Genomic DNA, 27,569 nt, shown 5'->3' on the forward strand with positions numbered 1-27,569 from the left:
TTCACGCCCCTTTCAGGTAACCCCTCTAGACCCGAGGTGATTTTCGCGATCCCAGATCCCGCGCACTGAGCCCCGCCCCCATCCTAGCCCCACCCCTCGACTCCCGTCCTCTCCAGTTCTCCAGCGAAGGGGGGCGGTGCTCGCTGCAAACCCACAGTCAGCCGCCAGGGGGAGACAGCGGCTGCAAGAGCCAGGGGGTCCCTGCCCAACGGCCAGGCGGAGGAAGCGGAAAAGGCGGGACCTGGGGCGCACGTTACGTCAGCACGTGCGAGCGTCAAGGCCGGGTCCCCGGAATAGAGAGTGGGCGCTTCCTGAGCGTGTTGGCTGTGAGGAGGTCGCTGTCGGGTTGTGGAGTTCGACCTCATGGCGGAGATAATTCAGGAACGCATAGAGGATCGACTCCCGGAATTGCAACAGCTGGAGCGCATTGGACTGTTCAGTCGTGCGGAGATTAAGTGAGAGAGCGGAGGAAGAGGAAGGGCTGGGGCGGGTAGAGGGGAGGCTGGGGCGTGTGTGTGGCGGGGGGGCAGGGATAGGGGGCACTTGGGTTGTGTTTATTTTTTCTAATGTTGTAGAAGCCCATTTCCAGATTCTGATGATGCCCAGAATTAATTTCTCATTCATTGCAAGGTGATCCGTCCATTTACCCCTCGAACATACTGACAGCTCTTCGTGGAGGAGGTTTTGAGGCTATAAAGGGGATAAAACCAGGATACCCGCCCGTCAGGAGCTAGCTGCCCTGACACAGTATGGTGGGGGAGACAGACAAGTGAAACATTTTGATCGCAGTGCAGCGTACTGTAAGTTGATTGTAGTAGAGTACTGCCCTAGAGATGTGAACAGAGAGCCGTGGGAGCCCGGGAGGAGTAGATAATTCTAACAAGACTTGAAGATGGGGATCATTTAATTCGACTTTATATTTTACCCCAGGGCTTAGCCAACAACTAGTATATAGTTGTTACTCATTAATTTGTATAATAGTTTTTAATGGTTTACTGTGACTATTTCTTCATTTTACAATGACTGCGAATGTAGTACTGTGGCTATGGGAACCTTAAAGTAAACATTTGTTTATGAAACGCAACATATTGTGGACTCTTTAATAAGAGTGGACTCTGTATTTAGTTCATTCCTTAGCTAAATACAGTGAGTCTTCTCCCATAAGCCCTTTGCAGTGGTGATATAGGTAGAGACAATCTAGGTGTTTTTTTTTTTTAAATCTACCTGTTGAAAATTCAGAAATAAGAGGAATTTAGGAAAGAAATTTGATTATTATTAAAACCCAAGTGACTTGAATTTGGAGGAAAAGAGATCTCTACTAATACCACATATAAATAATGTAAAGTACTACTTAACATTATTTACTTTGCTGGTGGGAATGTCCGTGGTCCTGGCAATCGATTGAGGTGATTTTCATGAAAGTTTTAAGGTACATCTTCATGCCCTTAAGACCACAGAAGTCCTGAAACCAGTATATTGTAAATCAACTATACTTTCATAATAATAATAAAAAAGAACACAGAGGTAATTATGTAAGAGAATATGGGGACTTCCCTGGTGGTGCAGTGGTTAAGAATCCGCCTGCCAGTGCAGGGGATACGGGTTCGAGCCCTGGTCCCGGAAGATCGCACGTGCTGCGGAGCAACTAAGCCCATGCACCACAACTACTGAGCCTGCGCTCTAGAGTCTGTGAGCCACAACTGCTGAAGCCCGCGTGCCTAGAGCCCATGCTCCACAACAAGAGAAGCCACCGCAGTGAGAAGCCCCCACACAGCAAGGAAGAGTAGACCCCACTCACCACAACTAGAGAAAGCCCACAGGCAGCAACAAAGACCCAGTGCAGCCAAAAATAAAAATAAATAAATTTATTTAAAAAAAAAGGAATATGTACTTGCTTATGAAGGATAATTATTTGGGAATTATATATTTTGGCAAATAGATGTTTCAAATATATTAAAAATAAACTTTAAAAATTCCAAAGTTATTTATTTAACTTCTTGTTTCAAGTGTTACATTTTAAATGGCTTTCTCCTTAGGGCTATCATTAAAAAGGCTTCAGATCTAGAATACAGAATACAGCGAAGAACTCTTTTTAAGGAAGACTTTATCAATTATGTTCAAGTAAGTGAATAATTTTATTACCTTTTAATGCCCTCACAAATTTAAAATCAGTTATAGAATAGTGAGCTTGATGTCAGTTTTCTACAAAATTCTGGAACTGGTGATTAGACAGGTAATTTTTGAACAGGAATAGAGGTAATTTGGTAATAGTGTTGCTCCACTAAGGCTTTGGTCCTTGGCAAACTGAACATTGTTTTCTTCTATAGGGTTAGTAGATCAGAGTCTGCCAAAGACCCAGTGTATCAGGATTTCAGCAAGAGGTTTGATCAATTATGTCTTGTGGGGAAACATAAAGGAAAGTGAGTTTGATGATAGCACATGGTTAGGAAGTTAACGCTTAATGTGCCTGAGGTCTGTCGATTTAGAGAGAGGTGAGGTATGCTGCAAGATTCTTCAGTCCTGTAAATGAATGGAAGATTTGAGTGAAGATAAAATATACATGCTTGGGACTTCCCTGGTCATCCAGTGGTTAAGAATCCGCCTACCAATGCAGGGGACACAGGTTCAATCCCTGGTCTGGGAAGATCCCACATGCCGTGGGGCAACTAAGCCCGTGTGCCACAACTACTGAGCCTGCACTCTAGAGCTTGCATGCCGCAACTAGAGAAAGCCCGCGCACAAGCAACGAAGACCCAACGCAGCACCCCCCGAAAAAAAAAAAAAAATACACACACACACACACACACACACACACACATGCTAGATCAGTTTTCAGTGGGGGAGAATAATGTGTTGGATGATAAAATCAGGATTCAGAAAGAATCCAATAATTAGATGTTATAAATCTTATACTTTGGGACTTCCCTGGTGGCGCAGTGGTTAAGAGTCCGCCTGCCAATGCAGGGGACACGGGTTCGAGCCCTGCTCCGGGAAGATCCCACATGCCGCGGAGCAACTAAGCCCGTGCTCCACAGCTACTGAGCCTGCTCTCTAGAGCCCGTGTGCCACAACTACTGAAGCCTGCGCACCTAGAGCCCGTGCTCCACAACAAGAGAAGCCACCGCAATGACAAGCCCACGCACCGCAACGTAGAGTAGCCCCCGCTCTCTGCAACTAGAGAAAGCCGGCGTGCAGCAGTGAAGACCCAACGCAGCCAATAAATAAATAAAGTTAAAAACCAAAACAAATAAATCTTATACTTTAACACTAATAAACATTATAAAAGGTTCTAAGTTTAGCTTTTAAAAAAACCTACTGAATGAAAAATATATGAGACCTGGCTAAGAATCTTGTATTTGAAGGGGGTCCCAAGGCTCAGTAGGTTGCTATATCAAAATAGATCAAGAAGTATATCATGTCAAAGCATATAATCTAAGTGATCACATGAACAGAAGTAGAGTGTTGGGTTAAGTTAGCTGAGCAGAGGAGGTTGCAAACAGTAGGCACTCAGAAGACGTTGGTTTGAAAAAAAGTATTTTGCACTTGTCGGACTATGTTTAGAGCATTGTCAGCTCAGGATGACATCTTAAGAAGGACTTTGAGAGGTTGGTTAGAAGGCAGCCAGGACGTAAACCTTGTTCTGGGAGGAATCATTGAAGGAAATGGAGATGTTTAACCTTAGGGAGACTTAAGAAGTGGCAAATACCTTCACCCTTCATATATCTGAAGAGCTATGTGTGGATTAGGTTGATTTGTTTAGTTTTAGAGCACAAATTGAAATAAGTAGATATGAAAACTCACATACACACCTCTCTTACATGTATACCCCCTCTGCCTGCACACAACCATATATACTTGCTATGAGACATAAGTGGCATTTTATATTGAGGTTCTGATGATCCACATTGAAAAAATAAAATTAGATCCCTTCCTCATGCAAAAATAAATTCCTATGGAACTGAGTAGCTAAATGTGGTGGGAAAACTAAATCTACAAAAAATTAAGAATGACTTCGGGCAGGGAAAAGTTTCTTTTTTTCCTAAACTGAAGTATAGTTGAATTACAGTGTTGTGTTAGTTTCTGGTGGACAGCAAAGTGATTCAGCTATCCATATGTATACATGTTTTTCATGTTCTTTTCTATTATGGGTTATTTCAGGATACTGAATATAGTTCCCTGTGCTATACAGTAGGATCTTGTTGTTTATCTATTTTATATATAGTAGTTTGTATCTGCTAATCCCAAACTCCTAATTTATCCCTCCCCCATCCTGTTTCCCTTTTGGTAACCTGAGTTTGTTTTCTGTGTCTGTGGCTCTGTTTCTGTTTCGTTAGTAAGTTCATTTGTGTCATATTTTAGATTCCACGTATAAGTGATATCATATGGTATTTGTCTTTCTCTTTCTGACTTACTTCACTTACTATGATAATCTCTAGGTCCATCCATGTTGCTGCGAATGGCATTATTTTATTCTTTTTTATGGCTGAGTAGTATTCCATTATGTATATATAGCACATCTTCTTTATCTATTCATCTGTTGATGGACATTTAGGTTGCTTCCATGTCTTGGTAAATAGTAAATAGTGCTACTAGGAACACTGGGGTGCATGTATCTTTTCGAATTATAGTTTTCTCTGGATGTATGCCCAGGAGTGAGATTGCTGGATCATATGGCAACTCTGTTTTTAGTTTTTTAAGGAAACTCTATACTGTTTTCCATAGTGGCTGTACCAGTTTACATTCTGGTAGGGAAGTTTCTTAAAATGAAGAAGACTGTGAAAGCACAAACCATGAAAGAGAAGATTGATTTGACTATGTTAAAGGTAAAAATTTCTGTGCAAAAAAGACATCATAAATAATGTAAAAAGATAAGCCACAAAATGAGAGAAAATATTTGCAACATATATAGTCAGAATCTAGAATATGTAAAAAACTACAAATCAAGAAGAAATGACAAACAAGTGGAAAGAAAATGAAAACAACTGGAGAAATAGGTTCATGCAGTTCACAAAGGGGAAACATCAGTCATTGGTAAACTTTTGAAAAGATGTTAGCCTCGTTAGTAATCAGGTAAGTATCGGTTAAAACCAGGGTGCAGTACTACTTTATACCCATCATATTAATAAACGTTTTAAAGACTGACAGTATCAGCATATGATTTGTCCCATCACTTTCAAGAGCAATTTGGCAATATCCCATGAAGTTGAAGATGCGTGTACTGTGTGACCCAGCAATTTCATTCATTCAGTCATACAGTATATATTGAGTACCTGTTATGTACATGGCACTGATGGGGTTCAACAATAAATTAAGCAGACAGAAATCATGGCCTTGAGGAGCTTACATGTTAGTGGTAAAGTTCCTGGATATATCCACAAGAAGATGTGTGCAAGAAAATTAATTACAGCTTTTTGTAATAGAAAAATTGGAAACAAATACGCATCCCAGGAGGAAGGATAGGTAAATTGCACGTTCGTATAATGAAATGCTATACAGCACTTAAAATGAATGGACTTAAATTCCACATGACAGCAGGGATATATCTGAAGTCATAATGTTCAGTAAAAATATGGAGTGATGGGTTCAGTATGATACCATTTGTATAAAGTTTAAAAGCATTCAAGACAGCATTATAATAAAGTTTGAAGTTATGCTTGTGAAAGATAAACAACTGAGTCAAGATCATCATTTCCTCTGGAGAGGGAGAAGAGTGGAATCAGACATGGGGGGCTTTGCCTTTATTTGAAATGTTTTATTTCTAAAAACGTTCTGAAGCAAATATAGTAAAATGTAGGCTTTGACGTAGCTGTGTGGTAGCTGCATGTGTGTTCTGTATGCTTCAGATATTTCGTAAGACAGTTTTAAAAGGAAGCATGCGGTCTTGTAAGGTTCTGCGCCTTCTGTCTCTAGTAGTCTTCAAGCTTAGAGAGGAATTATATAGTAGTGGTTTTTGGAGAGTCTTAGAGGTTCTCAGTGGTCCTTTGGAGGCGAGGGTAGGGAGAGCCAATTAGGTGCCCTGTTTCAGCTAGTACAACCCTGTTTATCTGCTTTATTTGCTTGTGCGTCAGCTAAAATTTTTGAATGGTTAGTTTCCTAAAAGTTTGAACACGTTGTTGTAGACTAGGAAGTTAGACTGATATTGTAAATCTGAGAAGTCTTAGAGTTTTAGTAACATGCTTTCTTCGTATCTAACATGTTTAGATGCATGCTAATGTATGTGTTTTTGAGTTTTGCAGAGGCAAGGTGAATTTTGAGTGAATGCTAGACATTTACTGTAAATTAGGTTTCTTGATAGCAAGTTATTTTCTGTTTTATGTTCTTGATTTTTATTTACTTTATGATTTTGACTAAATCTCCTCTATATAAAAGGTTATACTTTTTCTTGTTTTCTCTTTTTTTGTATGTTTTTCTTTCATAGTATGAAATCAATCTTTTGGAACTGATCCAGCGAAGACGAGTTGTAAGTAGATGATTTTCTGGAAGTTGGAAAAAAATATAGAATTAAATAGTGTGACTGCAAAGCTAGAACTTGGGTTTGGGAAGTAGTTGGCATTGATAATTGTGTGGTGGTGTGCTCATAATGATACTTGTAATTATTTGCTTTCTCTACCAGTACTGTTTAAAGATCAACTGGGAATGCTGCTTTGGATTAATGGGATTAAACTGAGGCTTTTTTTTTTTTTAATGTACCTTTTTAGCGTATTGGGTATTCATTTAAGAAGGATGAGATTGAAAATTCTATTGTACACCGGGTACAAGGTGTCTTCCGACGTGCGTCAGCCAAGTGGAAAGTAAGTGTTCAGAGTGCCCTTAGCTGTAAGGGATGTGAAGGTGTGTATTATACGTATTATGAATATGGATATTCAAATGTGTGATTGTGGATTCTTATCTTGGGTATCTCAATACTTATTCTAATGATAACATCATGACTTGAAACCACTTATCAAACCGTTAAGAAAATTGATCGCATTACCTTAGAGTTAGTCTGTGAGGATGATGCTGAAAACAGTGGATTTGATTCATATTTAAGGATCAGAAACTTGTCTGGGATTTGGATTTGTCTCTAAATAAAGTACCCCGAGCTGGGGTACTTGGAGGTGGAAGATAAGGTTAGAGTAGGCGCAGCACCTCAGTAACTTTGTTTTCTTCAAGTTTGGTTCTGGGACCGGGATATATTATATGGGAAGTACTTTGGATTCTTGGGAATGACAAATTTTAGTTTGCTGCCTCTGATTGAGACCATTTCAGAAGTGCATTGAACAAATTGGATAGATGACAAATTTTGTCTTAGATCATAGTAGGTGGGAGTGGGGGGACGGAACAGGTTGTCATGGTTAAGAGATCTAAGGCTTGGGTAAGGAGCAGCCTAATAGGCTGAGGGATGTGGCACATTGGATTTTCTGAAATCTGCCTCTGTTGCAAACAAAATTAATGAATGCAAAGGTGTATTGTAGGGGCTTCCCTGGTGGCGCAGTGGTTGAGAGTCTGCCTGCCAGTGCAGGGGACGCGGGTTCGAGCCCTGGTCTGGGAGGATCCCGCATGCCGCGGAGCAGCTAGGCCTGTGGGCCGCAATTGCTGAGCCTGCGCGTCTGGAGCCTGTGCTCTGCATCAAGAGAGGCCGCGATAGTAGAGGCCCGCGCACCGCGATGAAGAGTGGCCCCCGCTCGCTGCAACTAGAGAAAAGCCCTCGCACAGAAACGAAGACCCAACGCAGCCATAAATAAATAAATAAATATTTTTTTTAAAAAAAGTGTATTGTATATAAAATTCAAATTCAGGCAACTTACTCCATTGCTTTTGTTGCAGGATGATGTTCAACTTTGGCTGTCTTATGTAGTCTTTTGTAAGAAGTGGGTGAGTATTGGGCAGCCCTATCTTGGTCCCTCTTTCCCGCTTTTGGTTAGTCTGCATTTTAAACCTCATTCTTGACTACTGAACTCCCATGTTTTCTCCAAAGGTGTGTAAGGTTAACAAATGGGAAAAGAACCCAAGAAGGCTGAACCTCAGTGTAACAACATTTGCATATTTGAATGACTATATAAATGGCTTCCATATCAGCTGAAAAGAAAAGGGTCTTTATGCATATATGTTCAGTAAAGTTGAAAACATTTTTTAGATATTTAAAACGTTTATGTTACATGGTATAGGTAGAAGAGAACCCTGAGTGAATCTGTATTTGTTTATACGTCCTTAGCAATAGCAGATGTCACCTCATTGGAGTTCACAGTTGGTGAGGGTACAGTGCAGATCACTTAGAGTTTAATAACAATGACTTTGCTGTGCAGGAAGTAGAATTTTTCTTCTTTTACAGGCTACCAAAGTTCAACTTAGCAAGGTATTCTCTGCCATGTTGGCCATTCATTCGAACAAGCCAGGTATGGTGAAATCCTTGTCAGTTCCTTTTCTACCTTTTTTATAGACTCAAGCCATTTTGGAATTTATTTTGCTTGATAAACCTAAGAGAATTATTTTGAGAACTTGAGCATATGAACTTGGCCTCGGCAGTTTTTATTCCTGAATAGCTGCCTCTTAGTTCATCCCTGCTACTGTGAACTAGTTACTGTGCCAGGTATTGTATCTGTGAGCAAGAAGGACTAAGTTTCTTTCTAGCTGATGGTGAAAGAAACTCTTCAGTTCTTTGAGGGGAATTCTGTTTGGAGGCAGTCAAATCTGAGGATTTCAGAAACATAAAGGGGAAAATATTAATACAGATTTTACAACAGCGATTAGCACAGAGTAGGTACTCAAGTTTTGTAAGAGAAAGACTTCTCTTGTGAACACTGTGTAAGCAGTACGATATTTTATAGTGAAGGTGCTTCAGTGTCTGTTCTGGAGTATTCGGTTTACAGCACACAAGACTCAAAATCGGCTACATTTGGCACCGGTTGATTCCGAAGGATACAACAAGACAACGTTAGTACTGTCAGCCGTTCGGAGGCTTGTCTTTGGTGGGAGGGCATGAGAGTACGGGAGTGGGCAGAGGAGCCGCACTGGCGTAGAGGACCCCTGGATGGGTGCAGCTTCCAGGTGGTATATCTGTGAACTCTGCTCAGTTTCAGGAGTCACTTGCTCAAGAAAGCCCAGAGCAGTGGCTCTCTACCATTCGTAGCCCTCCTCGTCCAGACACAGTTACAAACCGTGGGTCATTTTTACCAAAAGCACTCTTGCCTGGTAATAGCTGATCTTTTTTTTTTTTAACATTGGAGTATAATTGCTTTATAATGGTGTGTTAGTTTCTGCTGTATAACAAAGTGAATCAGTTATACATATACATATATCTCCATATCTCCTCCCTCTTGCGTCTCCCTCCCACCCTCCCTATCCCACCCCTCTAGGTGGTCACAAAGCACCGATCTCCCTGATCTCCCTGTGCTATGTGGCTGCTTCCCACTAGCTAGCTATTTTACATTTAGTAGTGTATATGTGTCCATGCCACTCTCTCACTTCGTCCCAGCTTACCCTTCTCCCTCCCCGTGTCCTCAGGTCCATTCTCTGTGTCTGGTAATCGCTGATCTTTATGAAGTTTCTAGGGAGATAGCTAGAATGTTACCTCAAGGTTAATTTCTTATGTAGAAGGACAAAGGTTTTTTGTTTGTTTGTTTGAAGACTTTATTCCCAGTAGGTACAATAAAAAATTTACTTTAATAATTGAGTCATTTGAAAAAAACTATCAACTACTTTAAATACAGAGAAAAGAGCAAAATAATTTATTTCACTGACTCTAAGATGTACAATTTTTTCCAGCGTTTTAAGACATTAAAAATTTGTATGTGAGTTAATGATGACGTTGACCTTAGATCTGATGGAATAGAGTAACGGGCACATAAGTATGCACAGATGTTAACATTTACAGATTTGGTTTAGAACACTCTAAATTTTAGATAAAGCAACAATACTTTACAGATAACCATTAGAAATTCCCTATCTCCATCCTCTTCCTCTTTTGGTAAGATTTAAAAAAAAAGATCTTTGGGTATCAAAATTGGAGCATTGGTCTTTTCATACCTGACTTGATTACTTTATTGAAATGAAGTCTGATGTTTTTCACTTACAGCCTTGTGGATTATGGCGGCCAAATGGGAAATGGAAGATCGCTTGTCTTCAGAAAGTGCAAGACAACTATTTCTTCGGGCTCTGCGCTTTCATCCAGAGTGCCCGAAACTATATCAAGAGGTGAGTGTGTGTGAACATAAGATGAGAGAGTCATGTCTTAGTTTGGTCCTCTGGAGACGTATATACTTTATTAAGTTAAAAAGTCTTCGATTTATGGAGACTAGGAATAAGTAGGGGAGCTGCTGGGGAAAGGGGGTCACAAGGGTATTTCTTGGCCAGTAGTAGGTGTTGACTTTGCTTATCTTCCAGGTGTTTAGTGAGAGATTGGAACTCCTACCTGTCCATTACCATGGGGAGGGATAGGGAACTGGACCCTACCTTTCTTTACTTGAGGGTCAGGGTTCAGCCATCTTTATATCTTTGTATGTATGTATGTATGTATGTATTCATTCATTCATTTATTCCCCTCCCCTTCTCCTGCTCTCCCCTCCCATCCCCTTCCTGCTCCTTTTGGCTTCCCTTGCTGTTTTTCCCACTTTCTTCTCATTCTCTTCATCTAGTTTTCTTGAGATAGATATTTCCTTCCCCTCCTGGTGGACTTACTCCCTCTTAGAGGGGTGCACTAGAACAATGAATGATAGCCAGACTTAATTTTTTAAAAAATCAGCAAATGCTAGAAATGGCATATTATCACATATAATAATATGCAATATTACACATGCAATATTACATATGTAATAATTTATTATTACACAGTACATATTATATATTAAGTATTATTACATATCATGTAATAATATTACATCATGTAATATTGTACATATTATGCAGATTAATATTACATATGTGATATGTAAAATATGTAACATGTACTATGCAATAATATGTAATATTACACATAACGTATGTAATATTACACATTATGTAATATGTAATATTATATGTCATGTAATATGTAATATTACATGTGTAATATTACATATTACATAATGTGTAATATTACATATTACATATACAATATGTGATATGTAATATTACATATTACGTATACAATATGTAATATGTAATATGAATAATGACATATTATTCAATAACATATTATTGAAACTGCACCCTTTTCTGAGGTGTTTGTCAGAATAAGGGAGAAACTACTGTTGAGCCTTCAAAGGAAAATTAAGCCCTATGTGATGAGGGGGACCCTCATTAAGACCCCTATGTGTGATGGGTCTTAAAGCTAATAGGTTTTGTAGCTGTCTCAACAGTATTTTGGTTTTGTAGTAATTTAATGTTTTATATTATAGTCTTGTGTCCTTTCTCTTCATATTGTGTTAGACAGTTCTTTGTGGCCTTTATTATTTTTATTGAGAAACTATTATAAGAATCAGTCATCCCTGCTATTAGAGTGCTATTGTATGGTGTTATTGTTTATGTTTTTTGGAGGCTTTCACAATTGCCTAGACTTGTATTTTCCAAAATGGAAATAGATTTTTTGCTTATTCTTATCAAAAGTAAATAGAATTTATTTATTATAAATGGTTCAGAGAAAGCAGTTTTATGAAAAAAGTAACAGAAAAAGTACTCATAATTTTACCTCCCATACTTCTGTGCATATTACAGATATTTAAAACAGGCTTTATTCTGAAAAGTGGGATTCTACTACACATTTTTGTGCTCTATATTTTTACCTAATACATCATGAATATAGTCCCATGTTAGTATATATTAATTTATATTAGTGGTATTCGAACTTTTTGGTCTTAGGACCCCTTTACAATCTTAAATTACCGAAATCCCCAAGGATCTTTTGTTATATGGGTTATCTGTTAATTTTTATTTGAAAATTAAATATTTAATTGAAATTTAATTTAATTGAAAATTAAAACCAAGAAATCTAAAAATATTCACTTAAAAATAATAAACCCATTACATGTCAATATAGTTTACTTATTTTTAAATGAAGAAAACTCTTCTAAAACAAAGTTTAAAGAGAAGAATGGCCTTATTTTACATATTTGCTAATCTCCTGAATATCTGACTGAATAGAAGACAGCTATATTCTTGTCTCTACTTTTGCATTCAGTGTGGGTGATAGCACCCATCATATAGCCTCTGAAAAACCTTAAACTCTTGACAGAATAAGAGTGAAAAAGGCAAATAACATGTTATATTATTATGAAAATAGTTTTAACCTTGTAGACCTCCTGAAAGGGTTTTGGGAATCTCCAGGTATCTCCAAGTCACATTTTGAGATATACATTATCTGTTCTGATAGTTGCATTTGTTAAAAAAAATAAAGATTGTTTTTTATTTTATACTCTAAAAGTAATATGTACTTTGTAGAAAATCTTGGGGAAAAAAGTCAGAAAAGCACAGAAAAGGAAAAAGTATGACTGAGGACAAATACTATTAATATTTCTTCATAGGCTTTTTTCCTGTGCACATTTTTCACATAATGGTAATTGTGTTATATGCAAAATTTTATAGCCAGCTTTAAAAACAAAGTAGAATATCACTAGAATTGTGGTGTACCATTACTAAATTATTGTAACTATTTTATGGCTGCATCACCAGTCTGCTTCTTTTATAATATATTTCACTTTCCCTACTTTTAGACACTTAAGATTGTCTGCATTATTTGCTCTTATACCCTTGTGTATGAAACTTCTAGGTATTTAGGATTATTTCCTTATCGATTTCTGGAAGCAGAATTTTTGGGTTAATGAGTATAAACATTGTTTTAAAACTTGTCATTTTAATATGTCTTGTAACATAGAATTCAAAGTATTAAAAATTCTGGACAAATCCAACTTTGTATTATGTGTTAACCATATGTTTGTATAGAAACATTCAGCAGAGGGAATTCCCTGGTTGTCACAGTGGGGGCCCGGCTTCGATCCCTGGTCGGGGAACTAAGATCCTGCAAGATGTGTGGCGTGGCCAAAAAAAAAAAAAAAAAAAAAAATCCATGCCTTGTCAATGTCAGCTAGTTTCATAACAAGATAGATTATAACACTCCCTCCACAGTTCCCCAGGTCTGATATTTATGAGTAAAAAGAGGCACGTTATATATTTCTAATTAAAAATTTATCTCCAAAGGTTTTCAGTTCATTATTTCCCTTCTGTGTTAGTATTTTAGGATGGAGCTGATGCATGCTGAGAAATTGAGGAAGGAAAAGCAAGAGTTTGAAAAAGCCAAGATGGATGTGGTAAGATCCTAATGTATTGTCACTTGTTAACAAGATATAGTGTTTTGAACCTGCTTAGGAGTAACAGAAAATCTTTAGGAGCACTGTTCGTGACTTGCTGGTCTGCCCGTGGCTGGCGGGTTCCATTCCAGTGCCACAGCAGTTCCAGCACCACGCGACTGACCGCCTCGTGGCTCTTGGTTTCAGGTCTTGGAGACAAAGTGGGAATAAAGAAGAAAATCTTTAGAATGTATTTTTCTTTCCAACTTAATATATTGAAACTTTTAAATGTCTTGCATTGATTTAATTAAAATGGGCTTAGTAATAAAAATGGAATTTTGTGCTTTAAAAATAGACATTTGGACTAATTGGAGTGGTCCTTGAAATTATTACTGATGGAATGGCCAAATACTGTTCTTTATGATCTCATTAAATGATATGTTAATGGGTCAAGGGAGCTCAAGAAAGGTTGTGAAACGTGTGATTCCTAGCCTTCTTTCTTTTCCTTTTTATGTAATTTTTTACGTGACAGAGTAAGTTTAAAGAAACAAGTTTGAGAATGTTAGAGCTGAAAAAGGAACTTCACTATCACCTGTTATTGTGATTACCAGCTCTGAACTGTTTTATCCAAATAAAATCTTACACAGAAGGGTAAACATGGCATGTAAAACCTGACCTATTCTGGTCTAGGTAGAGAGTGAGGCCTTAAGCCGTGTAATCTTGCTACAACTCCAGGAGCCTGAGAATACAGTTGGAAGATCAGTGATCTTATTCAAGCTGTACATTTTACAAGTGAGGGGACTGGCCCAGAGAGAGATGTGATTTGCCAGAGGTCATGTGGCACAGGTAGTCTAGGATTGTTAATTTTCCTTCTAGCGCTATTTCTGCTTACTGGCATTACCTGTTCAGATGTTTAATATCATACTCTTTAGGGGAATCTCGAGTATGCTGAAGAAATCCTTATGGGCGAGTTGGCAAGGATCATCTACAAAAATTCTGTAAACATAATTAAAAGTAGGTATCCTTTGAAAATTTATTTATGGTGGGAAAGTGAAACATTCAATTTATAATGAGGAACCTTTAGCCTATTTTGAAAATTTCTGTTAGAATGTGTATAAAACTCTGATTGTAGGAAATAGTGTCCTGATTCTTTCAGAAAAGGCTTATTTCCCCTTAGATTATAACTGAACATTTCAGTAAGTTTTTGAGCACTTAAATCATGTGGGGAGTTGAAAAGAATAAATGATTGAGTACATTCTTTTGTGTCCTAAAGATGCTTAGAATAAAGTCCTTAATGAATACTCAAATATTAATAATGACTTTGCTTGTGTAGTGGGACCATGGGTGATGTTTTTGTTTTATCTTACTTCCCACTTTATAAAACAACCAAAACTAACTCCAGTACTTCAAGAAAGTGCTCCTTTGGAGTCTTACTCCCCTCCCCCGCTTTTTAAATTTTAGGTGCAGAATTTCATGTGTCACTGCTTTCAATTGCACAGCTATTCGACTTTGCTAAAGATCTGCAACGAGAAATTTATGATGAGTAAGTAAAATAGTGGAAGAGTGAATACGTCTGTTTTGATCTTGTGGTAAGGGTTTGAAGTTGGGTATTTAGAAAGGGGGAAAGAAGATACCATACAAAATCCTTGGAAGAAAGCTGTTTTAGGACTATTGTATAGTATTTTATGTATACATAAAATATGTATTTTTGGAGAAGTTGTTTGACTCACTTACTGGCTTCCCTTGGGAAATAGTTTGCCTTTGTTCAATAAGAAATATGTTCTATAGCTTATATAAAAATCTATATTCCTGCTTTCCTGGCATGTCTTTTGTCCTTAAGATGAGAGTTGTACTCATGAATGTTTATAGTTGAGTGCTGCAGGTAATCAGACATTATTCTTTTTTTAAATATATTTATTTAATTTATTTATTTTTAACTGCATTGGGTCTTCGTTGCTGCATGCGGGCTTTCTCTAGTTGTGGCGAGCAGGGGCTACTCTTCGTTGCGGTGCACGGGCTTCTCATTGCAGTGGCTTCTCTTGTTGCAGAGCACGGGCTCTAGGCGCGCGGGCTTCAGTAATTGTGGCACGTGGGCTCAGTAGTTGTGGCTTGCGGGCTCTAGAGCACAGGCTCAGTAGTTGTGGCACGCGGGCTTAGTTGCTCCTCAGCATGTGGGATCTTCCCGGACCAGGGCTCGAACCCGTGTCCCCTGCATTGGCAGGCGGATTCTTAACCACTGCGCCACCAGGGAAGCCCCAGACATTATTCTTTTTAATGTCTGGTTATATGGTTGAAGAATTATTTGCAGCCTACCTTGTGGGTACTTCACCCTTAATAGGACTCTTACTTTCATAGGAGATAAGAGAGAACTTGGATCCGTTTGCTCTGTGGATACCTTTAGGGTTTTGGTACATGAGTAGGCTCCTTCTATTAGAGAAAATCAAGAGTCTAGATATGATAAGGTTTTCTTGGGCTCGAGAACCAGGTATCTTGTCACACATACCTGCTGGTTTGACTTTGAGAGCTAACCTACAAGTTAACATTTGTGAATGATGTCTGAAACAATCTGAAACTAACAAGTGTGTGACAGCTCTGATCTATTGACAACATTTACATAGTGAGGGTGAAGACATCTGGGGAGCCTGTTGGGAAATGACTCTTTTGGTGCTGGAATTGTTAAAGGGGTGTCCTGGGTACATTTTCAGAGCATTGGGACTGTCTCTCTGTTTGATGTTCTGAGTTAGTCTTGTCTCTCTGTTGGATGTTGTGAGTTAGTCTTATGTCCTAGGTTGATGTCAGTATTTTTCAGCCTTCAGGCTCTGCATACAGACGACCCCCTCACTTGGGATTATGTGGCCCGGCGAGAATTAGAGATCGAGTCACAGCCAGGAGAAGAGCCGCCCACAGCGAAACAAACCAAAGTGGCAGAGGTGGGCCGCCGGGAGGAGAGGTGCTGCGCTGTGTATGAAGAGGCGGTGAAGACGCTGTGTACAGGTGAGCTTCTCCAGGCCCTGTGTGCTGAGGAGTAACGGTGTTCCTTCCTGCCTGGGAACCTGAAGCTCCGTTCCCATGACCAGAATCCACTTCTGGAACCTCTCTGTGGTAGTTTACAGTGTGCCTGGCTTTCCAACTTGTTCTTTCTCTTTTATGACCTTCCTCGATAGCTGTGGCATTTGTTCATTTATTTGGGGAAATAAATGATACTTAGGATGTGATCATTCAGAAGGTTGTTTCATTATCATTACTTAATTATCTTCTGTTATAGATTTACTTTATAATTTTGTAATATTGGAAAATAAAGGTAAAGGGTGCATGACATGGATAAGGCTTTTAATTTTTGTATTTATGTCACTACTCAGTTGTTGGCCCTCAGTATTTGAGATGTTTGATAGGCTGTAATCAGAATAACTTATATTTTTCACCAGACTAGTTTAAACTCTTCCTCAGAGGAGTTTTCCCTTCAAAGAAAAGATGTACGATGACTGTTAAACTAAAAGAATTGCTGGTCTGATCAACATAATCTCTCTGATTTTTCCAGAGGCCATGTGCAAGTGTTACATCAACTTTTGCATGGAAAGGTTTGCTAAGAAGACGAGCAGTCGGCTCCTCAGAGAGAAGGTATTGACTTTGTTACGTGGTTACAGTGGCTGACTAGAAAGTGTCTTCTGAAAGAGGAACATAGGCACAGGTTTTTGGGGTCTGAGACAGCTTCCAAGAACTTGTTGCATAACCACTCTTTGTCCTGTGAGTGACCTGTCATTCTGAAGGTCTGAGTCTGCTTTGCCCTAGTTCTGGCCACCAGGTAAGGAGGTCCTCTCTTACTGGGCTGTGCTTGGTGCCACTGCCTAGATCATTTAATCATAAGTGAAACCACCTCTGTCCCTTCTTTCAATTCTCAGAAAGATGTAAAACTGCTTTCGTTCCTGTCAGAGGCCAAAGACCCCTGCTGGGAGTTTTGTGATGAACTGAGAGATTTTTTTCTGATTTCAGAGGCTGGAAAGAACCATGGTTGCATTCAGGAAGGCACATGATCTCAAACTTCTACCAGAATTCCAGTACAAGCAGTGGGTAAGGACCTGGACACATTCAGTGTCAATTACATGTACTTAATTCTGGTTGGTTCAGGCTGGTGTCATGTGTTTTAATATATATAGTTTTATGACTAAGCACATTTGAAAGATTGGCATGGTAGATGTAGAGAGTGTTTATTATTTGGCTGTCAGTATTTAGTGTGTGCCAGAAATGAAATCTGTACCAGTAGAGGGAGGAATATTGCAATATATAGTGGAAAACACTCAGAACAGAGTCACAACTGGGTGTATTTTGTTTGTCCATCCATTCATGTTTTCCTGAACCTATGCTTGTCTCAGATTAACCGTTGGTACAATAAAGACAAATTAGATGTGTTCAGTGTTTTAGAAGCTGACATTCTAGTAAGAGGCATATTAACCCATCCTTATACTCTGAAGTGGGTAAGGACTATTATATAGAGACCAGAATAATGTAGTGTGGGAATACACAGGTCTAGACTGGGTTTTGCGACTTAATAGGTAGGTGATGGGCAAACCACTTAACCCTTCTGAGTTGGTTTACTTGATTTTAGAATAATGATAGTGATCCTTGTTTTTGCCACCTCACAAAGTTGTTGAGAGCATGCCATGAGATGGTGAATGTGTTAATGTATTTAAATACTTTCTTAGTGGAAAAAAAAGGACAAAAATCTTTATATTTATTGAATGCCTTTTATTTGTATAACTCTTAACCTCTTTTGATTTATATAATTTACACAATTTTTATGTAATTGCAATTAATTTCTTGCTATTTTGTATTGTGTGGTACTGTTTTTACATTAACATTTTTTCTATACTTTTTACGTAGATCGACATAAACTATTGATATATATATTAGTAGCGTATTGTATTGTACCACGACTGGGTACCCTTCTTCCATTATGGAATCTATCTGTGAAAAATCCCAGGCCTGGATGAGTTCAGCCGCTCTGTTGGAGCTACTGAATGCTGCTGGCAGGACAGTCCGTCCCACCCTGTAAATTCAGCTGGGCGTGGCTTGGAGTGCCTTGGCAGTCCTGATCTCTTTCCATTATTAGTTTCTTTTGGCATTCTGAACTTGGATTTCCTTTCGGATCCAAGCTTTCTAGCATCTTCAGCTTCTTGCACATGCTGATGGGAGAGTCTTCTCTTTTCCTGGGGATCTCTGCTTTCACCTAACGCCTGTTCTTCCTTAAGTCTTAGCATAGATGGGGCTTCCTTTCTGGGAGTCCTTTCTCATCACTGTCAAAGACTCTGTTGGGTGCTTCTGCTTTGTACTCTGTAGCATATGATTCTTTTTCTGTGATGGTACGTATCAGACTCTCTGCTACTAAATTGGAGGCGCTGTGGGCAGTAGGGAACGCACCTGACCTCCTCATTATTGAATCTAGACTGTATAGCGTGCAGTTAACATGCTTGCTGAATGAATGGATTATATACTGCCATTTACCTGCTTTTTCACAATTTTGTAGAATTGGATTGGTTTTAGGTTTTTCTTTCCCTGTTACAGTAGTGTGGACGGAAGCATTTTTAAACAGATATTTCCTCCTGTTCATTTATTTGTTGGGTCATATTTGTTAAAGTAAAATTCCCAAGTTTGTGGCATGAACAGTCTCATGACTCTTTTCAGAAAAATAGGTACCCATTATTTAGTTTATAGTGTGCCCAACTCTGTTTGAATGAATAAACTTGTTTCTTTACCATCCCACAAATACTGGTGGTGGATGTGGGTTTTATTATAGTGAACTATTTTATTAAAAATATAACTTTCAACCTAAATTATTTAGGCCCTCTGCTTTTCACCTATGTTTTTTTGATAGCCCTTGGGGATAGGAGCAGGGAATGGAGGAGAAATTCCAAGTTTTTTACTTTGTGCCTGTTTGGCCGCCATGGTGAAAGGTTTAGTAGAAAGGCTGTTGTATCTATTGCCTCGCATGAGGTCTTTATTTGTCCCCATTTCCGTAGATAATGTAGCTCGCAGTAGATACTTTTCCAATGACGCTTTGTCTTATCCAGAGCGAGTTGTTGCTGCGCCATGACTTCCTTACGGAAGCTCTGGAGGTGGCAGGAGCCGGGATGGAATTGTTCCCAGGCTCCGTGATGATGTGGCAGGTGAAACTGCAGGTGCTGATTGCCTCAAAGAGCCCTGACGTAGCCATGCTTTTTGAAGAAGCCTTTGTGCACCTGAAACCCCAGGTCTGTGAGTTGTGTCTTTTGTATTTCATTCTGTTTGGGAAACCTTTTAAGACTGCAGCCAAAGCTCATTTGGAGTAGACTTGTCTAAGGAAAGCTGGCCCCAGAGTGCATTTGTGGTGATGGTTCAGGGGTCATGGGTGGAAGAATTACTTCCATTTACCAGCCTATTTCTAATTCATTATTTGAAAGTCGACTAAATTATGTAAACTTTTCTATTCCTGTTTATATATCTTATAAGTGAGAAATACTAATAGAATATTATTTCTAAACTTTAAAGTTTAAAAGACTAAACCTTAAAGCTTTGCAGTGAATTTTTTATACTAGTAGGAAAAAGATATTCCAGGAGTTAAAATAGGGGGAAAAAAATCATAGTTATTTTACCGCTCATTTGTATGTGCTGCTGGGACATGAGCAAAGGCTAGATAGTTCAGCCTAGATTAGTTAGCACTTGTGTTGTGGTCCTACACAGCAGAGACGTGACCTGGGTAGCTTGGGTCTGACTAGTTTTGGGTTGTTAAGTGCTTAACTTACTGATAGTTGATGATAATAACTTTAGGCAGTATTCCCCAACAGGGGGGAAGTAGAATTAACAGGAGAGTATTGCTTTGGGCAACTGGGTCCGAAGGCTGTCTGTGTTCTGGTGTACCATTCCTGCCAAGCACTGAGAGTTCTGTACAGTGGGGCAGACTGGGAATGACTCTGTGTTGCATATATTGATTATCTCAGGAGGAACCTGTCTTTATAATGACTAGTTTTCACAGCATAGTGCTAAGATGTCATTTTCTAACTTTTTTTTTTTTTTTTTAACTTGTGAGCAGATTTGTCTGCCATTGTGGATTTCTTGGGCAGAGTGGAGTGAAGGTGCCAAAAGCCAAGAAGACACTGAAGCAATCTTTAAGGTACAGGCCCCCTGTTGTAAGTCTTGTGTGTGGGGAATGAGCAGATAGCCCTGCTAGTTGGCTAGCTTTCAAAGGGTTATTTCTAAAGCAGGTGCTCCTTTTAAAGCACTGTTCATTGCATGGCCTGGGATGGTTTTGGGAAAATTTGTTTTGATATGTAGACATTTCCTCATGTAGCTTGTTTCTCTTTTCTTTTAAATTTTAGAAAGCTGTCTTAGCTGTCACGGGTGGCGACTCAGTCACTCTGAGGGATAAGTACCTGGATTGGGCTTATCGAAGTGGTGGCTACAAAAAGGCCAGAGCTGTGTTTAAAAGGTACTCGCAGACATGCATGGCTGTTATGAGTCTCTCAACCCCATTCTTAGCCCCTCGTACCCAGATTATATGAATCACAAATAGATGGAGGAATAAATCCAAGAGCTGTTTAGTTCATACCCATTGTGGAAAGTTTAAAAAAAAGAGAGCGAGGTAACTAATAATTCATTGTAATCCTATCATCAAGAGAAAAACTGTCTTAGTGTATCATTTTAAAATTTGTTTTTCACATGTCTGAGATTATGCTATAATCGCACGTGGTGTACCACTTTTATTGATGAACATTAGACTGGCCTTTTTCCTACGAGTTACAATTCTTCTTAAATAACATTTATTAAAAACAGCTATATGATATACCACCCTGTGGACGTGCCATGATTTATTTGGCCACAGTAACTGCTTTGAGGAACCTTTGTGCACAAATATTATTTGTCCATATTGGAAATTATTTTCTTAGAATATATTCTTAGAAATGGAGTTCTTGGTCTCCTTCAAAAAGACCCTGAGATGAAGGAGAGGGAACTTAAAACCCTGAGAGTGAGAAAGGAGAACAGGAAGAGAACTGGGTAGGTGTTTGGTGGTGGTGAAGAGTAAAGGCACTGGAGATTGAAAATGGTGAGTGACTGGTGGCCAGGTCCAGTCGCCATGCTGAACTGCAGCCAGGACTTTATCCAACTACGTGTGGCGGAGGCAGTGGCGCAGGTGTTTATATTCATGCGATGTAAGAGGCTTTCTTCACTGTGGAAGATAACGGTTCCCCCTATTCCTTTTTAGTTTACAGGAAAGCCGTCCATTTTCAGTTGATTTTTTCAGGAAGATGATCCAATTTGAAAAGGAGCAAGTAAGTGTCCTGTCTATGCATTTTTTGTCTGGGAAAATGGATTAGTGCTAACTAATCTATGGCAGCATTTTGTTATTTAAAAAGCTCTCGTTATAATACAGTATAATTTCTGGTCCCTTCCTCCAACCCCTTTTTCATAGATGTGGTTTTAGGAATGGTGATCAAGCAAAGAATAAAAGGTACATGTCTGGAAACTAGACAACTCAGATGTCACCTCTTACAGGAAGTCCTCCCTGCCAGGCTGTGTGGGATGCTGCTTGTCTGCCTCCAGTGCCCTGTTTGTCTCTTGTTTTGGGTTGTGAGGTAGAGAGTAGGCACTCGTAACTGTTTCTGGTGTTTTTAACTGAACTTGTGAATGAGAAAAAATACAGGAAAGTGTCAGTTAAAAAAAATTATACATGAAAGTCCAAATACATCTGTAATCCCCTTGCAATAACACAACCGATCATATTTATTTTTATTTTTGTTGTTTTCTTTAATCCTTATTTACATACATATGCACAGTTTTGTGATGTTTTATTTCTGACTTACGTGACATGTGGAGGTTCTCACTTTTTTTTCCTTAACATCATTTTGTAAACACATTCCTGTGTTTTTACCTGGCATCATTTTTAATGGTTGTTGTATTATTCTTAAACCTGTAGTTTTCTTAACCATTCTATTACGTTTAGGTTGTTTCTAGATTTTTGATATTGAAAACAGCGCTGCAAGCATTTTGCTTATATAGTTTTTTTTTTTCCTTCTCTTTTGAGGACTGGAGATACTGGCTTTTTTTTTTATATATAAGTTTATTTATTTATTAATTATTTATTTTGGCTTCATTGGGTCTTCGTTGCTGTGCGCGGGCTTTCTCTAGTTGCAGTGAGCGGGGGCTACTCTTCATTGCGGTGTGTGGGCTTCTCATTGCGGTGGCTTCTCTTGTTGCAGAGCACGGGCTCTAGGCATGCGGGCTTCAGTAATTGTGGCACGCGAGCTCATTAGTTGTGGCTCACGGGCTCTAGAGCGCAGGCTCAGTAGTTGTGGCGCACGGGCTTAGTTGCTCTGCGGCATGTGGGATCTTCCGGGACCAGGGCTCCAACCCGTCTCCCCTGCACTGGCAGGTGGATTCTTAAACACTAGACCACCAGAGAAGTCCCTATACTGGCTTTTTAAATGGTTCTGTACATATTGCCAGATAGTTCTCTAAAAGTTATACTTATTTATAGTGATAATCACCATATATATATCTATATATCAGTATACCTGTTTCCTCCATACCTTCTCCAAGTGTTCAGTTTCGCCTTCTCTCTTTTATTTTGGTATTTTGATTGGTGTTTATTTTTTTATTATTTTACTTTTTTTATTTGCCACACTGCGCGGCATGCAGAACTTCCTCAACCAGGGATTGAACCCATGCCCCCTGCAGTGGGAGCGTGGAGTCTTAACCACTGGACCACCAGTGAAGTCCAGGGATTGGTGTTTATTTTTATTTGAAAAATTGACCATTAAAAATTAATTGAAAAATTAACAATGAGGTTGAACTCTTATTTTCATAGGTTTGACCATTGTGTGGGTCAGTGATCTGTTCTTGTCTTACAGTATAAGACTTAGTCTAGCACAATAATTCATAGCCAGGCTTTGGATTAATAACACAATGGTTATGTGCCTTGGGCAGGTCACTTAATTCTAAGCTTCGACATCCTTATGTGTAAAGGAGGTCGGAATACCTGTTTCAGGGGTGTGAGGGTTACAAGGCCAAATGGGAGACTGGATGGAAAGGACTTTGCACAGTTCCATGCACACTATGAGCCCTTCGCAAAGTGTGATTCTGTTTTTCATGCTTATGTAAGATGTGAGGTTAAACTGGCTTTTTATAGAAATAGTACAGTCTCAGCAAGAGAAATTAGAATGCGGAAATAGTTATTTGACTACACAAAAAGATTTTTAAACTGAAGATGTTAATTAATCTGCTTTGAAAATGAAACAAGGAGAATACGTTTAAATGGAAGTAGAGGTGAAGAATTAACATTCATTGATTGTAAAGTTAGCACTGTCTACTCTGCTTGGTGCGTAATTCATCAGCATTTTAATTGAATCCTTGTAGTTGTCCTAAGAGATATTATTGTCCTCATTTTATGGGTGAGGAAACTTTAAGGTCTGTCTGATGGGTTCAAAAAACTTCCTGAAGTTCATATAAGTAGTATTTATATATATTTTGCCTTGATATAATAAGTTTTAAGGTGGGTATGGCTAACGTGTGCCAGAGCCCAGATATTCAAAGGAAGAAATCCCTTGCCATAGGGAATAGAACCTTCCCCATTTATTTATTTAAATCCTGCTCCTCCCTCAGGGCTTTCACATATATTTTCCTGTGGAGGTGCCCATGTTCCCCCAGGTGAGAATTAATTAGGCTTTTTCCATGCCACCAGAACAAAGTGCTTTTATCACTGGCGTTTACTTACTCTGCCATGTAGTGTCTTTGACTTTTCTCTGGATAAGTTCAGAGTCAGGCTGTGTTCATTTAAACCTATCTCTCCTCCCCTTCAAGTGCCTAATAGTTGATATCTGCTTAACAATATGTGTGAAAAGAATTTGTGACATTATAAATTAGGCTTTTGAGGCAAGATTGTCTGATTATTTTTGTTAGGAATCCTGCAAGATAGCGAACTTAAGAGAATATTATGAGAGAGCTTTGAGAGAATTTGGATCTGTAGATTCTGGTAAGTAAACTTCAGTTATAGACACATGGGTCTGTTTGCATGTGTGGTCTGTAACCTATGATGGTTAGAATAGTGGTTCTTAACTGCTTTGGGGTCATGGGCCTCTTTGCGGATATAACTTGGCATCCTTCCCCTGCCTCCTCCCTCACTCAGTGCATAAATGCTGGCAGACATAATTTTGCTTATAATTTCAAGTTCACAAGCCCAGGTATCCATGGGTCTTCTGTTAAGAACTCTGGACTAGAAGGAGATTCATTTGGTTTGGTTTTCTTGAAAAATGTGATATTTGTAAGGAAAAGGTTAATAATGTAGGTCAGAACAAAATGGGGTGGGAATTACAGCAGAAGGGTAGCGGGATACTAATTGACGAAGATTGTCATGGGCTGTTGCCACATTGTCTGTGTCTAATTTATAGGACTTGTAAAACATACTTCTCGGTATAGGTAAGTCATGTAAAGTCTGTTTACTTGTGAACTCAAAAACTGACATGTAGAGTTGTTAAACTCAGATTTAAAACAATACATTAGCTTTTTCAAGGTTTCAGCAGACCTTCTTCTGGTGAAATGAATGAATATGGCATTTTTACTAACCCAAGCAAGTTTTATTAAGCAAGCTGACAAGGTCCTAATGAACTCATTGAGGTCTGTTTCACCTTGAAATAGACTCAGCAAAATCCTCCCTCTACAATATTTAGTATTTTTGAGTTTATGAAATATATAGACTGTCATGATTTTTTTTTTTAAAGTGAAAGCAGGTTTCTTTTTTTTTTTTTTTAAAGAAATTCACGTTCTTTTATTTATTTATTTATTTATTTATGACTGTGTTGAGTCCTCGCTTCTGTGCGAGGGCTTTCTCCAGTTGCGGCAAGCGGGGACCACTCTTCATCGCGGTGCGCGGGCCTCTCACCATCGCGGCCTCTCCTGTTGCGGAGCACAGGCTCCAGACGCGCAGGCTCAGCAATTGTGGCTCACGGGCCCAGTCGCTCCGCGGCATGCGGGATCCTCCCAGACCAGGGCTCGAACCCCTGTCCCCTGCATTGGCAGGCAGACTCTCAACCACTGCGCCACCAGGGAAGCCCCAAAAGCAGGTTTCTTGAGAGATACACATTCTATAGTAGAATGTGGGCTGTGTCAGAAGGTGAGAGCACTAGACTGTCACGATCCAAGTGAAGATTTCTACTTTAAAAAAAAAAAAAAAGTCTTTGAAATACCATAGTGTAAAGAAGCTGAGAGAGGTATTGTTTTACATAGGGTTCTAGGAAAATAACAGCAAGAAGTTAAGTTTCTTAGAAATCTTGCATTGAATTGATATTAAATAATTAAGTTTATGTAATAAAGCCTTGTCAGTTACCTAATTGTATGTTTACAGTAATTTTTTGGGTTCCCTTTAAAGATCTTTGGATGGATTACATCAAAGAAGAATTGAACCACCCCCTTGGTAGACCTGAGCACTGCGGACAGATCTACTGGCGAGCCATGAAAATGTTGCAGGGAGAGTCAGCAGAGCAGTTTGTAGCTAAACATGCTGTGCACCAGGCCGGCCAGTTGTGAAAAGAGGAAGAACACAGCCAACTTTGTGAAATAGTATTGTAAGCCCTCTGCGTAGTTTTGTATTATGCATTCATCTGCAGTTTGCTGAGATGGCAGACGAGATGGTGTCTGATTTTGAGACATGCTTTAATTTTGTTAATGCGTTAATCTTTAATTCCAGAAAAGAGAACTGCTGTTTAGTGGCCAGAGGCCAATTGTTGAGGCCAGACCTACCGTAGGTCCTGAATGTTTTCCAAAATACATGGAAATCATGTCACTGATCTTCTTTTATTACCACCGGTCAAACTTGAGTATCTCTAATCTAGACCCAGGGGTCAGTTAAAATAGAGAGGAAAGTACAGTTCTGTTTGTTTATTCTCTCTTTATTATAAAAATATATGTGATATGCATTTGTTGTAGAAAATATGGGTGGAATAGAATAATGTGGAAAAGAAAATAAAAGCATCCTGTAATTTTGTCATCTGGACTAAAATCACTAATTTGATTTCCTTTATTAGAATTGGATTTATACTGTTAGATCATTTACTCATTCATTCATTCATTGAGTGCCCGTCATAGGCAGGAAAGAAGAGAAGCTTTTTGGGATGGAGGTAAGGGTTGGAGGAACAGAGCTGGATGTCCTGAGTTGGTTGAAGCAGCAGAGAAGGATGCTGGGTATTGGGGGAAAAGTTGTCCTTTAAGAAGGTTTAAGCGATTATAAAAGCGTGTTCTATCTCTGGGACCAATCTGCAGAGAAATGTTTACATTGGGGAGGCCCCGCAACAAAAGGAGGGTAGGGGTAGGGAGTAACTTAGAAAGAGAAGGGCTTCAGAGGCGAGGATGGAGGATGGCTTGGAGTAGAGAAGGGCGTTCTGGGAGCAGGGGAGACAGTTGTTTGAATTGTACATCCTGTAACTTAACACTATGATGCTGTCACTGGAAGAAGCATTCAGTGCAGTTTTACTTACTATTATGTTTCACTTAATATTATGTTATTTTTCCATGTCATTAAATAGCCTTAAAAAGATTTAATGAATTCAGAACATTCCATTGTATAGATGAGGCATGACTTATTTTACTAATCCCCTATGGTTGGACCTTGTCATTTCTAATTTTTTCTTGTAAGTACTGTTGGTGAAGATTCTTGTAAATCTTTGTTAACATCCCTGGTTATTTCTTTAGGAGACTGACATCTGACAGTAGAAGTACTGTATTAAGGGATATAACTGTTTTAAAGAATATTGATAAGTATTGCCAATTTGCAATGTATGAAAATACTTTGAAGCACTGTGGGCATTATATTTCTTATTTTTACCATTTTAATAGGTGAAAAGTGATATATCCTTGTTTTAATGTGCATTTCTTTGATATCAGTGCAGTTAATGCATTTTTCCTGGCTCTCATGTCTTTTCATGTTTGACTATTTTTTGACCTTTTTTTTTTACTAATTTATAAGAGTTTTTTATGTACTAAGAATAGTCATCTTTAGTTCATCTCTTCTTTTTTGCAAATTATTTGCCCCCAGCTTTTTTTTTGTGGTGTTTTTTGAGGTCCAGAGGTTTTGTATGTATGATTTCTATTGTTGAAAACCCTGCCTCTGGCTGAGGACAACTCAGTATTTTTTCCCCCATGCAGTTAACTAAATTTTCCACAACACTGTTTGTAGCCATTTTTGTCTCTGCTGATTTGTAATACTACCTTTATTATATATTAAATTCCTATGAATATTAGAGTCTATTTTAGGGCATCTTTATTATGAACTTTTGTACCCAAAATGGTGTTTGTGTGTCATTTGTTTTAAAA

At 38.9% G+C, this 27,569-nt stretch overlaps 1 protein-coding gene and 1 non-coding gene across 3 annotated transcripts; both read left to right on the forward strand.

Moving 5' to 3' along the window:
- The first annotated feature begins 265 nt into the window (after nucleotides 1-265).
- UTP6 (UTP6 small subunit processome component) lies at nucleotides 266-27,496 on the forward strand. Of its 2 annotated transcripts, XM_068530554.1 has the most exons (19): nucleotides 266-455; nucleotides 2,037-2,121; nucleotides 6,419-6,460; nucleotides 6,699-6,791; nucleotides 7,807-7,854; nucleotides 8,312-8,375; nucleotides 10,055-10,173; nucleotides 13,182-13,259; nucleotides 14,171-14,252; nucleotides 14,700-14,781; nucleotides 16,048-16,232; nucleotides 16,777-16,856; nucleotides 17,229-17,306; nucleotides 19,304-19,483; nucleotides 20,302-20,382; nucleotides 20,588-20,697; nucleotides 21,472-21,538; nucleotides 24,165-24,237; nucleotides 25,630-27,496. In XM_068530554.1, exons 1-19 carry the CDS (start codon nucleotides 364-366, stop codon nucleotides 25,785-25,787), a joined length of 1,797 nt encoding a protein of 598 aa, XP_068386655.1. In that variant the 5' UTR covers nucleotides 266-363; the 3' UTR covers nucleotides 25,788-27,496. The 2 variants fall into 2 exon arrangements, with proteins under 2 accessions (XP_068386655.1, XP_068386656.1); XM_068530555.1 differs by lacking the exon at nucleotides 24,165-24,237.
- LOC137755662 (small nucleolar RNA SNORA54) lies at nucleotides 13,338-13,460 on the forward strand. The gene has a single exon (XR_011072055.1). It is a non-coding gene; the product is annotated as a small nucleolar RNA SNORA54 (small nucleolar RNA).
- Nucleotides 27,497-27,569: the final 73 nt, after the last annotated feature.

This window comes from Eschrichtius robustus, chromosome 20 (assembly GCF_028021215.1).
Source record: "Eschrichtius robustus isolate mEscRob2 chromosome 20, mEscRob2.pri, whole genome shotgun sequence".
NCBI classification, from domain to species: domain Eukaryota; kingdom Metazoa; phylum Chordata; class Mammalia; order Artiodactyla; family Eschrichtiidae; genus Eschrichtius; species Eschrichtius robustus.

Coding starts and splice junctions, on each gene's coding strand:
- UTP6 (XM_068530554.1), top strand. CDS start 364: ATGGCGGAGATAATTCAGGAACGCATAGAGGATCGACTCCCGGAATTG. Junction 456..2,036: donor TTCAGTCGTGCGGAGATTAA/GTGAGAGAGCGG, acceptor CTTTCTCCTTAG/GGCTATCATTAAAAAGGCTT. Junction 14,253..14,699: donor TTCTGTAAACATAATTAAAA/GTAGGTATCCTT, acceptor TTTAAATTTTAG/GTGCAGAATTTCATGTGTCA.